The sequence below is a fragment of the Bubalus kerabau genome, chromosome 10 (genome assembly GCF_029407905.1).
Source record: "Bubalus kerabau isolate K-KA32 ecotype Philippines breed swamp buffalo chromosome 10, PCC_UOA_SB_1v2, whole genome shotgun sequence".
Taxonomy (NCBI): Eukaryota; Metazoa; Chordata; class Mammalia; order Artiodactyla; family Bovidae; genus Bubalus; species Bubalus kerabau.
The window spans coordinates 58,652,019-58,668,059 of record NC_073633.1 but is presented as its reverse complement, the minus strand read 5'-3'; the positions used below and the strand labels follow the sequence as shown (position 1 = coordinate 58,668,059).

The following is a 16,041-nucleotide window of genomic DNA, read 5'->3' as shown; positions in this document are numbered from 1 at the left end:
TTACACAACTAAACATAATAAAGGGAGATAGGCTAATTGGGAATGTTTTGGAACAGAATGCACTTGGAGGTTTTATAAGACAAATGAGAAGCCTGTGATAAATGGGAGAGGGAGGAATAGAATGACTCTTGGCCTAAGAAAGCATAAAATATTTTCTGACTTGATCCCCTACAAACTAAGTGCAGAATTAAAGCTGCACTGGGGCGGCAATGTATTGGTCAAAGAACAAAGGACTTTCCACAGAGAAGTACTCTTGACAAAGGATGCCAGGGCCTGGTTTAGAGGAAATGGATTGATTATAGGTGCAGTCCACTGCAGCAGGTGGGAGGCAGAGAGGCAGAAAGCAGAAGGTGGTATCTCAGGAAGCCATGATGCACAGTGGCAGATCAAGAGAACTACACAATCTTAAGAAACTTGGGACAGTGCATTTTTTTCCAGCTATATTCCACATCCACACAAATGATGCCCTGAGAGAGTATCTGGACAGTAGTCATGTCAATTCTGGAAAGATGAGAATGCTTGGTTTATTTACATTCTAAATGCTAATGAGTCAAAGTTAAAAACAAAAAAATAAAAATAATTAGAAATATAGAGTTACATCTTAGGAAAACTAAGGACTGAAACTGGAAGATTTAAAGTTGAAAGGTAAAAGTGACAGTGATTACGTTACCAAGAAAGGAAATGTAAAGAGGCGAGAAGAGATGAAGGAAGAAAAGGCAATGAAACAGGAGTAGGCAAAAAGGAAGAAGAAAAATAGTGTTAATAATTAAACAAAAGCTGAATAGTTTCAAAAGTGACAACAATGACTCTAAAGAACTCATAGAGTGATAAGAGTGAAAAAAATGAATTCAGAGATAAGTACTTGACAGATAATCTTTAAAGGGGCAGTGTTAGGTGAAGATGATACTCAAAAGGTAAAGAAATGAATCATGAAAATGCTAGTAACAAATACTTTTTACAAATGTTCATCGTAATAAGTCAAGAATTAAGGAAGGTAAGCAATACAGACAAATATCCCTCATCTTAAAAAAAATACTTGAAATCATTTGCAAGCAAAAGGAACCTGACAGATAAGACGAAGTTGTAAATTAACTGAAAGAAGCTGTGGAAGAACTAGAGGAGATAAGGGGCAGGGTTAACTGCGAAGTGGAACATGTGTGATTTCTGAGATCAATGCCTGGATGAAGGTAACAGGAAAAATACTTGAGACTGAAAAGATTAATTAAAATGATGGACTCCAACTGTGTGATTATAGTAGGCCAGGGTGACAACTAAGAGAATTTAAAATAAAGTGTTAATAAGATACTACCTTGCTGCAAGGAGATCCAACCAGTCCATTCTAAAGGAGATCAGTCCTGGGTGTTCTTTGGAAGGACTGATGCTAAAGCTGAAACTCCAATATTTTGGCCACCTGATGCAAAGAGTTGACTCATTGGAAAAGACTCTGATGCTGGGAGAGATTAGGGGCAGGAGGAGAAGGGGACGACAGAGGATGAGATGGCTGGATGACATCGCTGACTCGATGGACATGAGTTTGAGTGAACTCCAGGAGTTGGTGATGGACAGGGAGGCCTGGCGTGCTGCAATTCATGGGGTCGCAAAGAGTCGGACACGACTGAGTGACTGAACTGAACTGATCTGGAGGTACTACAGATAAGAATAAAAAAGTATACTTCTTATTTTTAAAAATAAAAAGACAGGTCCCAATTCAAGTTAAAGATCATGAATCAGAGTTGATCTGAATCAAGCACTACTTGGTAGTTTAGAATTGAGCATAAAGTTCAGTAGAAGATGATGTTCAAGTCTTTGGCCTTTAAGCCAGATAAGCAAGACTAAATGTGTAAAAGATTCTAGAACAAAAACAAAGCAACAGTCAAAACAGATGACCCTGAGGGTAAGGATGACTATAAAGTTAGATGAGTGCTACTGGTCCAGAAAAAGGACTTCAAAGCCCAGAAAGTCACAGGGAAATGGGAATTCAAAAGAAATGAAGCATATATAAGATTAAAATAGTATTGTGGTAAGAAAGGGAGCACAACAACTGAAGAAGTCAGGGACCATGAAGTCAGGCTAGGTATCAAGGGGGTTAAAAAACTGTGAGAGAGGTGCTAAAGCCACCAAGAAACATGGAAGAGTCCTTGTAAAGAAGCGGTTGATTATGACCTGAAAGTAACACAAAGGTCATATTGTGATCTGTATAAAAATCACTTTTGTTAGTTATACTCTAATTCTAACTTTGGGGGGGTGGGGGTGGGAAGCAAAACTTCACTGTGAATAATCAACCTAACTGGCTTATATTGGAACAATTTTTGACTGTTTTTTTAAAAATAAAAATCCATCCTGAAGGATACCTCAACTAATGCGATACCAATGAAGATAACATAGGCTGTGAAAGTTTTCTCTGCATGGAATAAATACTCTAAGTTATCTAAACTGAATGAATTAATGAAAAATAATTCCAACAGTGGCAATAATGAAATAGTCTCTCATCTCACTGAATGAATGCAAGGATGGATGGCCTGATGGATGGATGGACAGACAGACAGAATGGATTATAGAGAAAAATAGAGAAAGAAAGAGAAACAAGATCCAGTAAAATATCTAAGATCATTGAAAATCCTGGAATCACAAAGTGACTGCTTTGAAGAAAATAACACTCGTGAGATTACATGTATGCTTCACGAGGAAGTGAAAAGTGAAAGTGTTAGTCACTCAATTGTGTCCAACTCTTTATTCTTTACCATGTGACATTACTTTTCCGTCTTTGGAAGTAATGGTGTTTCAAAGTTCTATAGGATAAAAAATTCCCATAGGAAAACTATTTTCCCTAACAAATCTATCTTAATTTCATTAGTCTAACTGTTATTACAATTCAAGTTTCCAGGGACTTTATGAATTACTATGTTGAAAAATAGTACCAGGAATCATCTTAGAAGTTCTCTAATTGTTTCTCAAAGAGCAAAACTGACTTACACTAGGGCCAACTGTTTTCAAGAACAAACTTGCTAAACTGTAATTTTAATTGGCAATTATAGTTGTTTAACTCATCTTACCTCATCATATGATTCACATAGGATTTGCTACAGCTAGTGTTGTATCTGCAAAAACTACAGTGGACATAGGTAGGAAAGTGGTTTGCAAAATCTTTTATTTCAGAATAACACTCAATGCACTTGTGAACTCCCCGACGATACCTTATAGAGATACAAAGAAAATGATAAAAATATATTTTAAAACAAATATAATAAAGGAAAGCCTTATTAATGGTCTGTTAATTAAAGCTAAGGTGTTTACAACTTCAAATAGGGATTTATAATTGGAAAAATCTGCTATAGAATAACAGCTAGAATAAGTATAAATAATTTAATATCAGCTAGTGTTTTTTACGGGAATAAAAGGGATTAAATTAACCATTCAAAGATCATAAGACATAAGCACAACACAAAATCCCAGTGTTTTATGTTGAGTGAACATTAAAAATATTATATTTTTATATAGCAAAAAATACTATAATTTTTTATAATGAATATAAAATCAGTAATTCAAGTACTGTTCAATAGCTATAAAAACATTTTTTATTATTTGTTGGCATTAAGTGATAGCATATAAATATACAAGAGAGTTGTGTAATAGGGTAAATTTATATTAAATAAAACTTTTATCATGTTTGTGCTCAGTTACTAATTAAGATTAAATTAGTATTGGGTATCAAGAATAAAAGTTTACCTTAAATTCCTCAATGCTGTATTGACTTTACTTTTTTTATTGCTACTAGCCAATGTGCTTTGTTTCTTTTGCAGATTAGATATTTTTGATTTGTATTTAGGTTTATTTCCATTAGGCTTACTTGCATTAGGTTTACTTGCAATGGATTTAGTTATATTAGGTTTACTTGTGTTGGATTTTGTGGGACTTTTAGCAGTTATATTTTTAGTCCTCGGAGGTGAGAGCTGAAGGGTAGAAGTGCTTGCACTAATGGAAGGTGTGGTTGAAGATCCTGATTGAAGAGGTCCAACTGAAGCTCGAATAGTAACCTACAAAAATGAAGATAATACCTGCTTTAGAAAATTAATCATTACCTTACTGTTAAAATATCACTGCATAACAAAAAGTTAAACATCAAGTATTTGGAAAGGGCAAGTATAAACTATAACTGGATAAGTCTTTCATTTATTTTAAATGTTCATACCAATTAAATGAAATTAAACTTGATATTTACTCACTTGTAATCTTACATTTTTGTACTGATATCAGTTATATGTTAAGTTATTAATGGATAATTAGCAGTTAAAGCAAATTATATGAATATTAAAAGAGTGCATTCCCTAGCTATTTCTGTGCTCTGATTCCACTTTAGAAATTCACAAACACAAAGGTCAAAACTTATATCTCAAAACCTAGAAAGGCCTCCATCACCCTTCAACAACTATAAAACAAGCAAATCTATGCTAAACATGATTTCTTCTTTTCAGGGGCTCATTGGGCAGGATATATGTTTACAAAGATTATGAGAGGGGTTATATAAATTCATTACACTGTATGGAGAGTTTAATAATACTGAGAATTTCCTTAAAGGGAGCTAATACAAGACTTATCATTAGGTATTCAGAAATTATATTTGCTGGTGGACAATGGGAAAACACAATTGCCTACCACACTAACCATTTGACTATACATACCCCATGTATTTGAGAAACAGCCTATGAGGAAATATCATGAAAAATATGTGCTTTGGCATCATACAAAGGCACTGGACTAGTAATGAAAGACTTGAGGTTAAAGCTAAGACTACTTCTTCCTAGCCATGTGACCTTGATTAAGTTACTTACCCTCTCTAAGCTTCTTTATCTATAAGGGACAAGATCTGCCTTGTCTACTTTACTGGATTACTGCATGGATTAAATAATAGAATATATGAAAAAGTATACCAAAAGCCTAATTCTAAGGCGCTATAAAATATTTAGTATCATTATTATTATTATTATTATTAAGGGAAAATATGAGAGAGGACTGCCCTGCTTACATTAGTGTTTTGCATGTCTAGTCCCAGCATGGAATGAATGGACTGCAGGGAAGGATGCTGGATAGCTTCTCTTGCTCTAGGTCTTCAGAGCATGGCTTAATATTGTTATAGTTAATTCAAATAACAGACATACCCACATTCAAAGGTAAGTACCCAAAGCCAAATATAAATGTTTTGGGGATTATTTCACTTTGGATTATCCATGCCTCTGTTTCCCTCCACTGGAGCAAATATTCAAGAGCTGACTGTATATAAAGAAGTCAGAGAAAACAGAGGTATATAAGGCAAAAAGGGAAAAGTAAATTACAATCATCAGTATGCAGTCAGACATGTGTTGGTTCACTTAAAACATAATGCTATCCAGCAGCAGAACTTGCGTCTCTAAGAGTAGAATCAGTAATACCTTCAATAAACACCTAAGAACCTACAGCATTCAACAGGCACTATACCAGATGCTGAAGATACAAAGATAAATAAAACATGATTCCTCAAGCATCTTACAGTTCAACAGATAAAAATGACAAATACACTGCCAACAGGAATAGCTCAAAAACAGCCTATGTAACACTGATACAACCCATTGCCTCCAGAATAGTTAATCTAGTTACACTTTTTACAAAGGAATACCACTCTAGACTTGCACACACTATTGACCAAAAAGCAATGGTTAGGCGTTTTTTCCCTAAACCTAGAACAGTGAAATTTAAAATTAAAGTCTTAATTAAATCACAAATCATTTTTAAAGTATTATATCCAACAAATAAAACCAGGCAGGAGTTAATGTCTATTATCATACAAAATGTTAAAATACAATGTATTTGAACTCACTTTTGTTCCAGGAGGCAATCCTTCTAGTTGTTTAGGCTTTATAAATGTCCGATGATGCTGAGTCTTGTGATCCATTTTCTCTTTGCATGTTAAAAATTGCAGTCTGCATTTTGTACAACGGTGTATTCCCTTTTTCTGTTTAGGAACCAGAAAGAGGGGAGAAAAATAGTTTCTACAACCACAAATCCTGCATTCTGAAGCCACTTTAATTTTAATGATACTAAATCATTTTAAAACTAGTATTTTACATCTCCTATTACACATAATAGCAAAATATTACTATTTTTTTAATTATTAGCATTTAGTTTTCAAAAACATTTGTTTCTATACAGAAATTGAACATGAAAGGTGCCATCGATAGATTCTAATGAAAATTTCTTAATAGTGCTATGAAAGCTCTTCTGGTTATAATTTTTAAGTACTTAGACACACGATACTGTGAAAATGAGCTACATGCATTTTTATCCCATAAAAGAATAAATTATTTTTAATTTTTGCTATTTTCAGTTCGTTGGCAAGATGGAAAAATAAGTTCAAATAAACTACACATTTCAAAGAAACCTGTTAGAACAATGGATGTATAAAGCAGTGCTGTCTAATAAAACTTTCTTCAATGATGAAATGTAATTGAGCTGCACTGTTCAAAACAGTAGCAACTAGACATATGTAGTTACTGAGCACTTGAAATGTGCCAAGTGCAACTGAGCAACCAAATTTTAAATAATTTAAGTTTAAATAGCTACATATGGCTAGAGGCTACAGCACTGAATAGTGTGGATATAGAGGCATAAATCAAAACAACTATTACCAATCTACTTACTGGCTGAGACCCCTTGACTGAATCCCTCCTCAAACTTAATCCTATTATTTTTCCACAGATGGGAAACAGGACCCAAGAAAAATCTAAATCCCTTCTCCATAGCTATTCAGTGACAAGGCCAGACACCTGATCCAATGTTCTTTCTACTACACAATATCAATTACAATCTTTACCTTTATGCTCTCATTAATTTAAAAAGTATATATGTGTGTGTATATATATACAAACTGAAGCAACATATAAACTCAGAAGAATGGTTTCTCTGAAGTTATGATCTGCTAGATACATCACTACTTCCATTTACACAATCAATCATCTACAAAATTGAAACAGATAATACATTGAGAAGTACCTCGCACAGTACTGGCACACATCAGATATTTCATACAGTTCTTTACAAAGTTCAAAGCAATATATAAATATGTTTGCATTACTATTTTAGGTACAAATTAAGACTATTTTAGAAATGTGATGCATTAGATTATATTGGAAATACGGGCAATTTTAATTCACTCATATATGCTGAAAGAGGAGGAAGAGAAAGAGAAAACTTGGACAAGAAACAAATACCAAGTTACAATGACAGAAAAAAGTTCTCCAAAATTCAATACCCAGAAATCTTTTCTCTATGTATAATCACTCCTTAGGTTCTCTCTTCATTTCATGGCTTTAAATATCTTGTATCCAACTGCCTATTTGACATCACTGTGTGTGGGTGTGTGCTAAGTTGCTTCAGTTGTGTCTGACTCTTTGTGACCCCATGGACTGTAGCCCGCCAGGCTTCTCTGTCCATGGGAATTCTCCAGGCAAGAATACTGGAGTGGGTTGCCATTACATGTAGAGAGGATCTTCTCAACAAAGCGATGGAACCCAGGTCTCACATCTCTCCTGCACTGGCAGCCAGGTTCTTTACCACTAGTGGCACTTGGAAAGCCCACTTGACATCACTACTTGTATGCATTTTAAACCAACATGGACAAAATGGAATTCCGTATTTCCTCCCTCCCTTCCTGCCCCCCAAAATACATCTACTCCTAAATTTTCATCACATGACAATAGATGAACATTCCATTCTTGCAGCTGCTTAGGACAAAAAACTTGGTCACCCTCTCTCACATCCCATATCCAACCCCTTAGTAAAACCTGTCGGCTCTACCTTCAAAAACTGTCATGGTATTTCCACTTATTACCTCCAACCACCACTACCATACTTATCCACAACACACATCTTGCCTAATAATAACCTCCTTTGTTCTCCCTTTCATGTTCTTTCTTCCCTATGGTCTATTCTCCTCCCAGTGGTCAATGATCTTAAAACATGGCAGATCTTTCACCTGCTTAAAATGTTGACAGTATTCCCAAGTCCTGATTCTGATTTACAAGGTTCTATATGCATTGGCCTGCATTCTATTGCTACCACCTTATTTCCTACAACTTTCCCTCTTATTACTTTACTACTCTGCTCTAGCCACAATTGAGTGTGAGGATTCAATAAGATAATACATGTAAAGTACCTGTTACTGGTAGAAGGTAAATGACTGCATAGATGTTAACTGCATACTTTAACTGTTTTCATTAAAGATATAATGAACATATTTAACACATACAAAATCACTTTCATTATTTCTTAAAAGTCATAAAAACTGGATTGTTAGCTCTAAAATCACCCAAGACATAATAATACATTGCCTTAAACAGAAGTTACAACCAAAGTCATCTAAAACAATAAAAAGAGCCACAGAGTCAACAATTCTCATTATTTCATATTGGACTAATAGCTCAGCTATAATTTCCCAATCTTTTGTAAATAATCACACAAATTATAAATATCTTGAAGGATGCCTGATGATCCCTCTTATTAATAGATTTTCACCCTCCTAACTTCTGGCTGTCTAATTCCTAGGCTCTCCAAATAAACAAAAAAGAAAAACTGTACACCTATGGCAAGTGATGACATAAAACCTAGGGTAGAAAAACTGATTACAAATCACACAGTTCACATGGTCGGCCCACGTATCTCTTTCATAATTACTATTCTTCCCTATTCTTAATATTAATCTTACTCTGGAACTTAATAAAACATAAAGGAAAATGATGTTAAAAGCCCCATAATGAAATAAAACTGTTTTATATTTCATTCTCCCTTTCAAAATTAAAGGCCAAAGATGAAATATAGAGTGCCAAGAATAGCACTTCTCAAATTCTGTTCATCAAAAAATGTTAATAAATACTGTGCAAATAAAGGGTTCAATGGCCAAATAAGTCAGGGGAATAAACACTATATTCTTGTTTAGAGATGTACAATGTCCATTAGCATATTAAAATTTCCGAGGAGTCCTATTTTTAAAAAGAACAATTTAATTTTGTAAATCTGTGCTTCACCAAATTTATTTACCAGTAGCAATTGGAGGGGGACATCTATGAACACCTAATGAACACTGCTGGGGAAACACAAAATAGAGAGATCTTGCAAGAACTTCTCAAAGATAGGTAGCATCCCAGTCACAGCAAAGTTCAGTTCAGTTCAGTTCAGTCACTCAGTCGTGTCCAATTCTTTGAGACCCCATGGACTACAGCACACCAGACCTACCTGTCCATCACCAACTCCAGGAGTATACTCAAACTCATGTCCATTGAGTCAGTGATGCCATCCAGCCATCTCATCCTCTGTCATACCCTTCTCCTCCTGCCTTCAATCTTTCTGAGAATCAAGGTCTTTTCAAATGGGTTAGCTCTTCCCATCAGGTGGCCAAAGTATTGGAGTTTCAGGTTCAACATCAGTCCTTCCAATGAATATTCAGGACTGATTTCCTTTAGGATGGACTGGCTGGATCTCCTTGCAGTCCAAGGGACTCTCGGGTCTTCTCCGAACACCACAGTTCAAAAGCATCAATTCTTCGGCACTCAGCTCTCTTCATAGTCCAACTCTCATATCCATACATGACTACTGGAAAAACAATAGCCTTGACTAGACAGGCCTTTGTTGGCAAGTAATGTTTCTGCTTTTAAACATGTTGTCTAGTTTGGTGATAACTTTTCTTCCAAGGAGCAGGCGTCTTTTAATTTCATGGCTGCAGTCACCAACTGCAGTGATTTTGGAACCCCCCAAAAATAAAGTCTGCCACTATTTCCGCTGTTTCCCCATCTATTTGCCATGAAGTGATGGGAACAGATGCCAGGATCTTCATTTTCTGAATATTGAGCTTTAAGCCAACTTTTTTTCACTCTCCTCTTTCACTTTCATCAAGAGACTCTTTAGTCCTTCTTCGCTTTCTGCCATAAGGGTGGTGTCATCTGCATATCTGAGGTTACTGATAATTTTTCATGGCAATCTTGATTCCAGCTTGTGTTTCATTCAGCCCAGCATTTCACATGATGTACTCTACATATAAGTTAAATAAGCAGGGTGACAATATACACCTTGACATACTTCTTTTCCTATTTGGAACCAGTCTGTCGTTCCAAGTCCAGTTCTTACTGCTGCTTCCTGACCTGCATACAGATTTCTCAAGAGGCAGGTCAGATGGTCTGATATTCCCACCTCTTCCAGAATTTTCCCTAGTTTGTGGTGATCCAAACAGTCAAAGGCTTTGTCATAGTCAATAAAGCAGAAATAGATGTTTTTCTGGAACTCTCTTGCCTTTTTGATGATCCAACAGATGTTGACAATTTGATCTCTGGTTCCTCTACCTTTTCAAAAACCAGCTTGAACATCTGGAAGTTCATGGTTCAAGTATTGTTGAAGCCTGGCTTGGAGAATTTTTTTTTAATATAAATTTATTTATTTTAATTGGAGAATTTTGAGCATTACTTTACTAGTGTGTGAGAGGAGTGCAATTGTGTGGTAGTTTGAGCATTCTCTGGCATTGCCTTTCTTTGGGATTGGAATGAAAACTTACCTTTTCCAGTCCTATGGCCATTGCTGCCTTTTTCAAATTTGCTGGCATACTGAGTGCAGCACTTTTACAGCATCATCTTTCAGGATTTGAAATAGCTCAACAGGAATTCCATCACCTCCACTAGCTTTGTTTATAGTGATGCTTCCTAGGGCCCACTTGACTTCACATTCCAGGATGTCTGGCTCTAGGTCAGTGATCACACCATCATGATTATCCGGGTCGTGAAGATCTTTTTTGTATAGTTCTTCTGTGTATTCTTGCCACCTCTTAATATCTTCTGCTTCTGTTAAGTCCATACCATTTCTGTCCTTTAGTGAGCCCATCTTTGCATGAAATGTTCCCTTGATATCTCTAATTTTCTTGAAGAGATCTCTAGTCTTTCCCATTCTGTTGTTTTCCTCTTTTTCTTTGCACTGCTTGCTAAGGAAGGCTTTCTTATCTATCCTTGCTATTCTTTGGAACTCTGCATTCAGATGTTTATATCTTTCCTTTTCTCCTTTGCTTTTTCACTTCTCTTCTTTACACAGCTATTTGTAAGGCCTCCTCAGACAGCCATTTCTTTTTCTTGGGAATGGTCTTGATTCCTGTCTCCCATACAATGTCACGAACCTCCATCCATAGTTCATCAGGCACTCTATTAGATCTAGCCCCTTAAATCTATTTCTCACTTCCACTGTATAATCATAAGCGATTTGATTTAGGTCATACCTGAATGGTCCAGTGGTTTTTTGTATTTTCTTCAATTTAAGTCTGAATTTGGCAATAAGGAGTTCATGACCTGAGCCACAGTCAGCTCCCGGTCTTGTTTTTGCTGATTGTATAGAGCTTCTCCACCTCTGGCTGCAAAGAATATAATCAGTTCAATTTCAGTGTTGGCCATCTGGTGATGTCCATGTGTAGAGTCTTCTCTTGTGTTGTTGGAAGAGGGTGTTTGCAATGATCAGTGCGTTCTCTTGGCAAAACTCTTATTAGCCTTAGCCCCACTTCATTCTGGTCTCCAAGGCCAAATTTTTCTGTTACTCCAGGTGTTTCTTGACTTCCTACTTTTGCATTCCAGTCCCCTATAATGAAAAGGACATCTTTTTGGGGTTTTAGTTCTAAAAGGTCTTGTAGGTCTTCATAGAACCATTCAACTTCAGCTTCTTTAGCATTACTGGTTGGGGCATAGACTTTGATTACCTTGATATTGAATGGTTTGCCTTGGAAACAAAGAGAGATCATTCTCTCATTTTTGAGATTGCATCCAAGTACTGCATTTTGGACTCTTTTGTTGATTATGATGGCTACTCCATTTCTTCTAAGGGATTCTTGCCCACAGTAGTAGATATAAAGGTCATCTCAGTTAAATTCAACCATTCCAGTCCATTTTAGTTTGCTGATTCCTAAAATGTCAACATTCACTCTTGTCATCTGTTTGACCACTTCCAATTTGCCTTGACTCATGGACTTAACATTCCAGGTTCCTATGCAATATTGCTCTTTACAGCATTGGACCTTGCTTCCATCACCAGTCATCCACAACTGGGTGCTGTTTTTGCTCTGGCTCCATCTCTTCATTCTTTCTGGAGTTATTTCACCACTGATCTCCAGTAGCATATTGGGCAGTTCATCTTTCAGTGTCCTATCTTTTTGACTTTTCATACTGTTCATGGGGTTCTAAAGGCAAGAATATTTTGTGGCAAGTGGTTTGCCATTCCCTTCTCCAGTGGACCACATTTCGTCAAAACACATGTTACATTTTGTCAGTCACAGCACAGGTGATCCCAAATTTATTAGGAAATTCTACTTTTATGATCTTTTCCAATGAAAAACCACAAGACAATTTCATGATTATCTAATGACTAGAGTGGAAAGCAAGGTGAGCACCAATGCTGAAAAAACTGACATGTCAGTTTAATCAGTAACAAGAAAATGCATTGAGCTAATCAGAGAGGTGGCAAAAGTTGGTAAAATGATCAGATTCAATAAATCCACTGACTTCTGGTTTTGGCAAAGGCACTGTTAGTGTTCTTTCAAGTATTAAAGAACAGAATCAGAAACAATTCCATTCACCATTGCAATGAAAAGAATAAAATACTTAGGAATATATCTACCTAAAGAAACTAAAGACCTATATATATAAAACTATAAAACACTGGTGAAAGAAATCAAAGAGGACACTAATAGATGGAGAAATATACCATGTTTATGGATCGGAAGAATCAATATAGTGAAAATGAGTATACTACCCAAAGCGATCTATAGATTCAATGCAATCCCTATCAAGCTACCAATGGTATTTTCCACAGAGCTAGAACAAATAATTTCACAATTTGTATGGAAATACAAAAAACCTCGAATAGCCAATGCTATCTTGAGAAAGAAGAATGGAACTGGAGGAATCAACCTGCCTGACTTCAGGCTCTACTACAAAGCCACAGTCATCAAGACAGTATGGTACTGGCACAAAGACAGAAATATAGATCAATGCAACAAAACAGAAAGCCCATAGATAAATCCACGCACCTATGGACACCATATCTTTGACAAAGGGGGCAAGAATATACAATGGAGAAAAGACAATCTCTTTAACAAGTGGTGCTGGGAAAACTGGTCAACCACTTGTAAAAGAATGAAACTAGAACACTTTCTACCACCATACACCAAAACAAACTCAAAATGGATTAAAGATCTCAACGTAAGACCAGAAACTATAAAACTCCTAGAGGAGAACATAGGCAAAACACTCTCTGACATAAATCACAGCAGGATCCTCTATGACCCACCTCCCAGAACATTGGAAATAAAAGCAAAAATAAACAAATGGGACCTAATTAAACTTAAAAGCTTCTGCACAACAAAGGAAACTATAAGCAAGGTGAAAAGACAGCCTTCAGAATGGGAGAAAATAATAGCAAATGAAACAACTGACAAACAACTAATCTCAAAAATATACAAGCAACTCCTGCAGCTCAATTCCAGAAAAATAAACAGCCCAGTCAAAAAATGGGCCGAACAACTAAACAGACATTTCTCCAAAGAAGACATACAGATGGCTAACAAACACATGAAAAGATTGTCAACATCACTCATTATCAGAGAAATGCAAATCAAAACCACTATGAGGTACCATTTCATGCCAGTCAGAATGGCTGCTATCCAAAAGTCTACAAGCAATAAATGCTGGAGAGGTTGTGGAGAAAAGGGAACCCTCTTACACTGTTGGTGGGAATGCAAACTAGTACAGCCACTATGGAGAACAGTGTGGAGAGTCCTTAAAAAACTGGAAATAGAACTGCCTTATGACCCAGAAATCCCATTGCTGGGCATACACACCGAGGAAACCAGAACTGAAAGAGACACATGTACCCCAATGTTCATCACAGCGCTGTTTATAATAGCCAGGACATGGAAGCAACCTAGATGTCCATCAGCAGATGAATGGATAAAAAAGCTGTGATACATATACACAATGGAGTATTACTCAGCCATTCAAAAGAATACATTTGAATCAGTTCTAATGAGGTGGATGAAACTGGAGCCTATTATAGAGTGAAGTAAGCCAGAAAGAAAAACACCAATACAGTATACTAACGCATATATATGGAATTTAGAAAGATGGTAATGATAACCCTGTATGCGAGACAGCAAAAGAGACACAGATGTATAGAACAGTCTTTTGGACTCTGTGGGAGAGGGAGAGGGTGCGATGATTTGGGAGAATGGCACTGAAACATGTATAATATCATATAAGAAATGAATCGCCAGTCCAGGTTCGATGCAGGATACAGGATGCTTGGGGCTGGTGCACTGGGATGACCCAGAGGGATGGTAAGGGGATGGACGTGGGAGGGGGGTTCAGGATGGGGAGCATATGTACACCCATGGCGGATTCATGTTGATATATGGCAAAACCAATACAATATTGTAAAGTAATTAACCTCCAATTAAAATAAATAAATTTAAATTAAAAAAAAAAAAAGGAACAGGAGCAGTGTTGTATTGAACTTTTCAGCCCAAACAAAGGATGACTTAATTGCTTCAGGAAAAGAACCAGTAAGCATAATATCAGAATTCAAGACACAGGTATAAGCACTAATACTGGGTCCCCAAAATTACATAGTAGAACTAAATAGAGTTCTCTGTCAGAGTTCATATATCAGCAGTAAGTGTCACTACTATTTTCTGGGCAGCTATAAAAGACCATTCCTGGTCAATGATGCCAACATGTCTTCTTATAATATGGGGGCTAAAAGTGGAAATACAGTTTGAAGAGAAAGAAGAAAACATGATTATGAGTCATCAACCTTTATCAGTTCGAACTCATCTTTTCCCCTGCTCCTGATAATTATCTTCCCCAGTCCTACTCTTAGCCTCTGAAATACCCATTCTTTTGGATATTCCTCCACTCATCTTCTCTTTTTTCCTTCAATTCAAGATTTCCTGGTATTTCTAGCTATCTTTCAAAATTATCATGTATGAACCATAGTATCACCAGAAAGGAAGCAAGGAAAAGAAGTGGGAGTTTCACCAGTAACTTAGCATAAATTGTAACTTAATCATGTCATTTGGAACAATGCTGCTTCCCTTGCAGAACAAATCTAAACAATGTTCTAAGTCATAATCTATCTTTTCTCTAAAACAACATAAATGAATAAGAACTAGTAGATCTCACCTGATGCTTCATATAATGATGCATATAGGGTGTTGCAATTTTAATAACTTTGAGACAAAATGGACATAGCAAGTTCTTGGTGTTTTCATGAGATGTTCTAAAATGAGTTTCTACATCAGAAAATGATGATGATCTATAATTGCAAACCTACAAAAAAAAATCTGGTTTAGTCTGAAAACTTATAATGATATCCAATTTCAAAGTAACAGTGATAGGTCATTTGTTCAGAAGAACACCATGTACTATTAATTCTGTCTATTGCCTACATAACCTAGAATCCTATTAATAAAAACATCAAAAGATAATCTTTGAAACAGAAGAGTTAGTTTTCAAAGCTTAAGGATACTTCTCAAAATATAACTAGATTCTCTTACTTTTATCAGATATATTTTATCACCCCCAATCTTGACTTGAATTATCAAACTCTGACACCTCTGGTCCTATAAAGTTCCTTCTTAATTGCTACATAAAACAGCATCTTTCCTTAGATTATAAATGGTCTCCAGGCTATGGAATGACAGTTTATTTTTACCTTACTTTCCCATTTCTCCAAATTCTGGAAAAGAACTTGTCCCAAAGCATTTGGTAGGGTCCTCTGAATTAAAAGCATTTCATATTTCCCTTTGTATGCCTATATTCTTCCCTGTAGGTTAAGATAAGTCTATGTTTGTCTTTCTGCCACAGGGCTTTTTCTTTGTCTAATACAGGAGTGTGCAAACAATGGCCTATGGGTCAATTCCAACTCCCTGCTGACCCCACACAACAATATATGAGTTATGCCAACAGACTTTCTACTAAGTTATTTACAAAATAGATT

The 16,041-nt window shown here is 36.1% G+C and overlaps 1 protein-coding gene across 11 annotated transcripts in view; it reads right to left on the bottom strand.

The window, feature by feature from the left end:
- Window positions 1-16,041, bottom strand: part of ZNF280D (zinc finger protein 280D) — a 158,888-nt gene that overhangs the window by 70,954 nt on the left and 71,893 nt on the right. For all 11 annotated transcript variants that reach the window (XR_008699347.1, XM_055537853.1, XM_055537850.1 and 8 more), the window contains 4 exons: window positions 15,225-15,371; window positions 5,852-5,986; window positions 3,727-4,034; window positions 3,054-3,194 (listed from right to left, as the gene is read on the bottom strand). Coding sequence is in view for 10 of the 11 variants with exons in the window: in XM_055537853.1 (XP_055393828.1) it covers window positions 3,054-3,194; window positions 3,727-4,034; window positions 5,852-5,986; window positions 15,225-15,371 (731 nt within the window). In the remaining variant the exon portion in view is untranslated. The remainder of the gene's footprint in view (window positions 1-3,053; window positions 3,195-3,726; window positions 4,035-5,851; window positions 5,987-15,224; window positions 15,372-16,041) is intronic.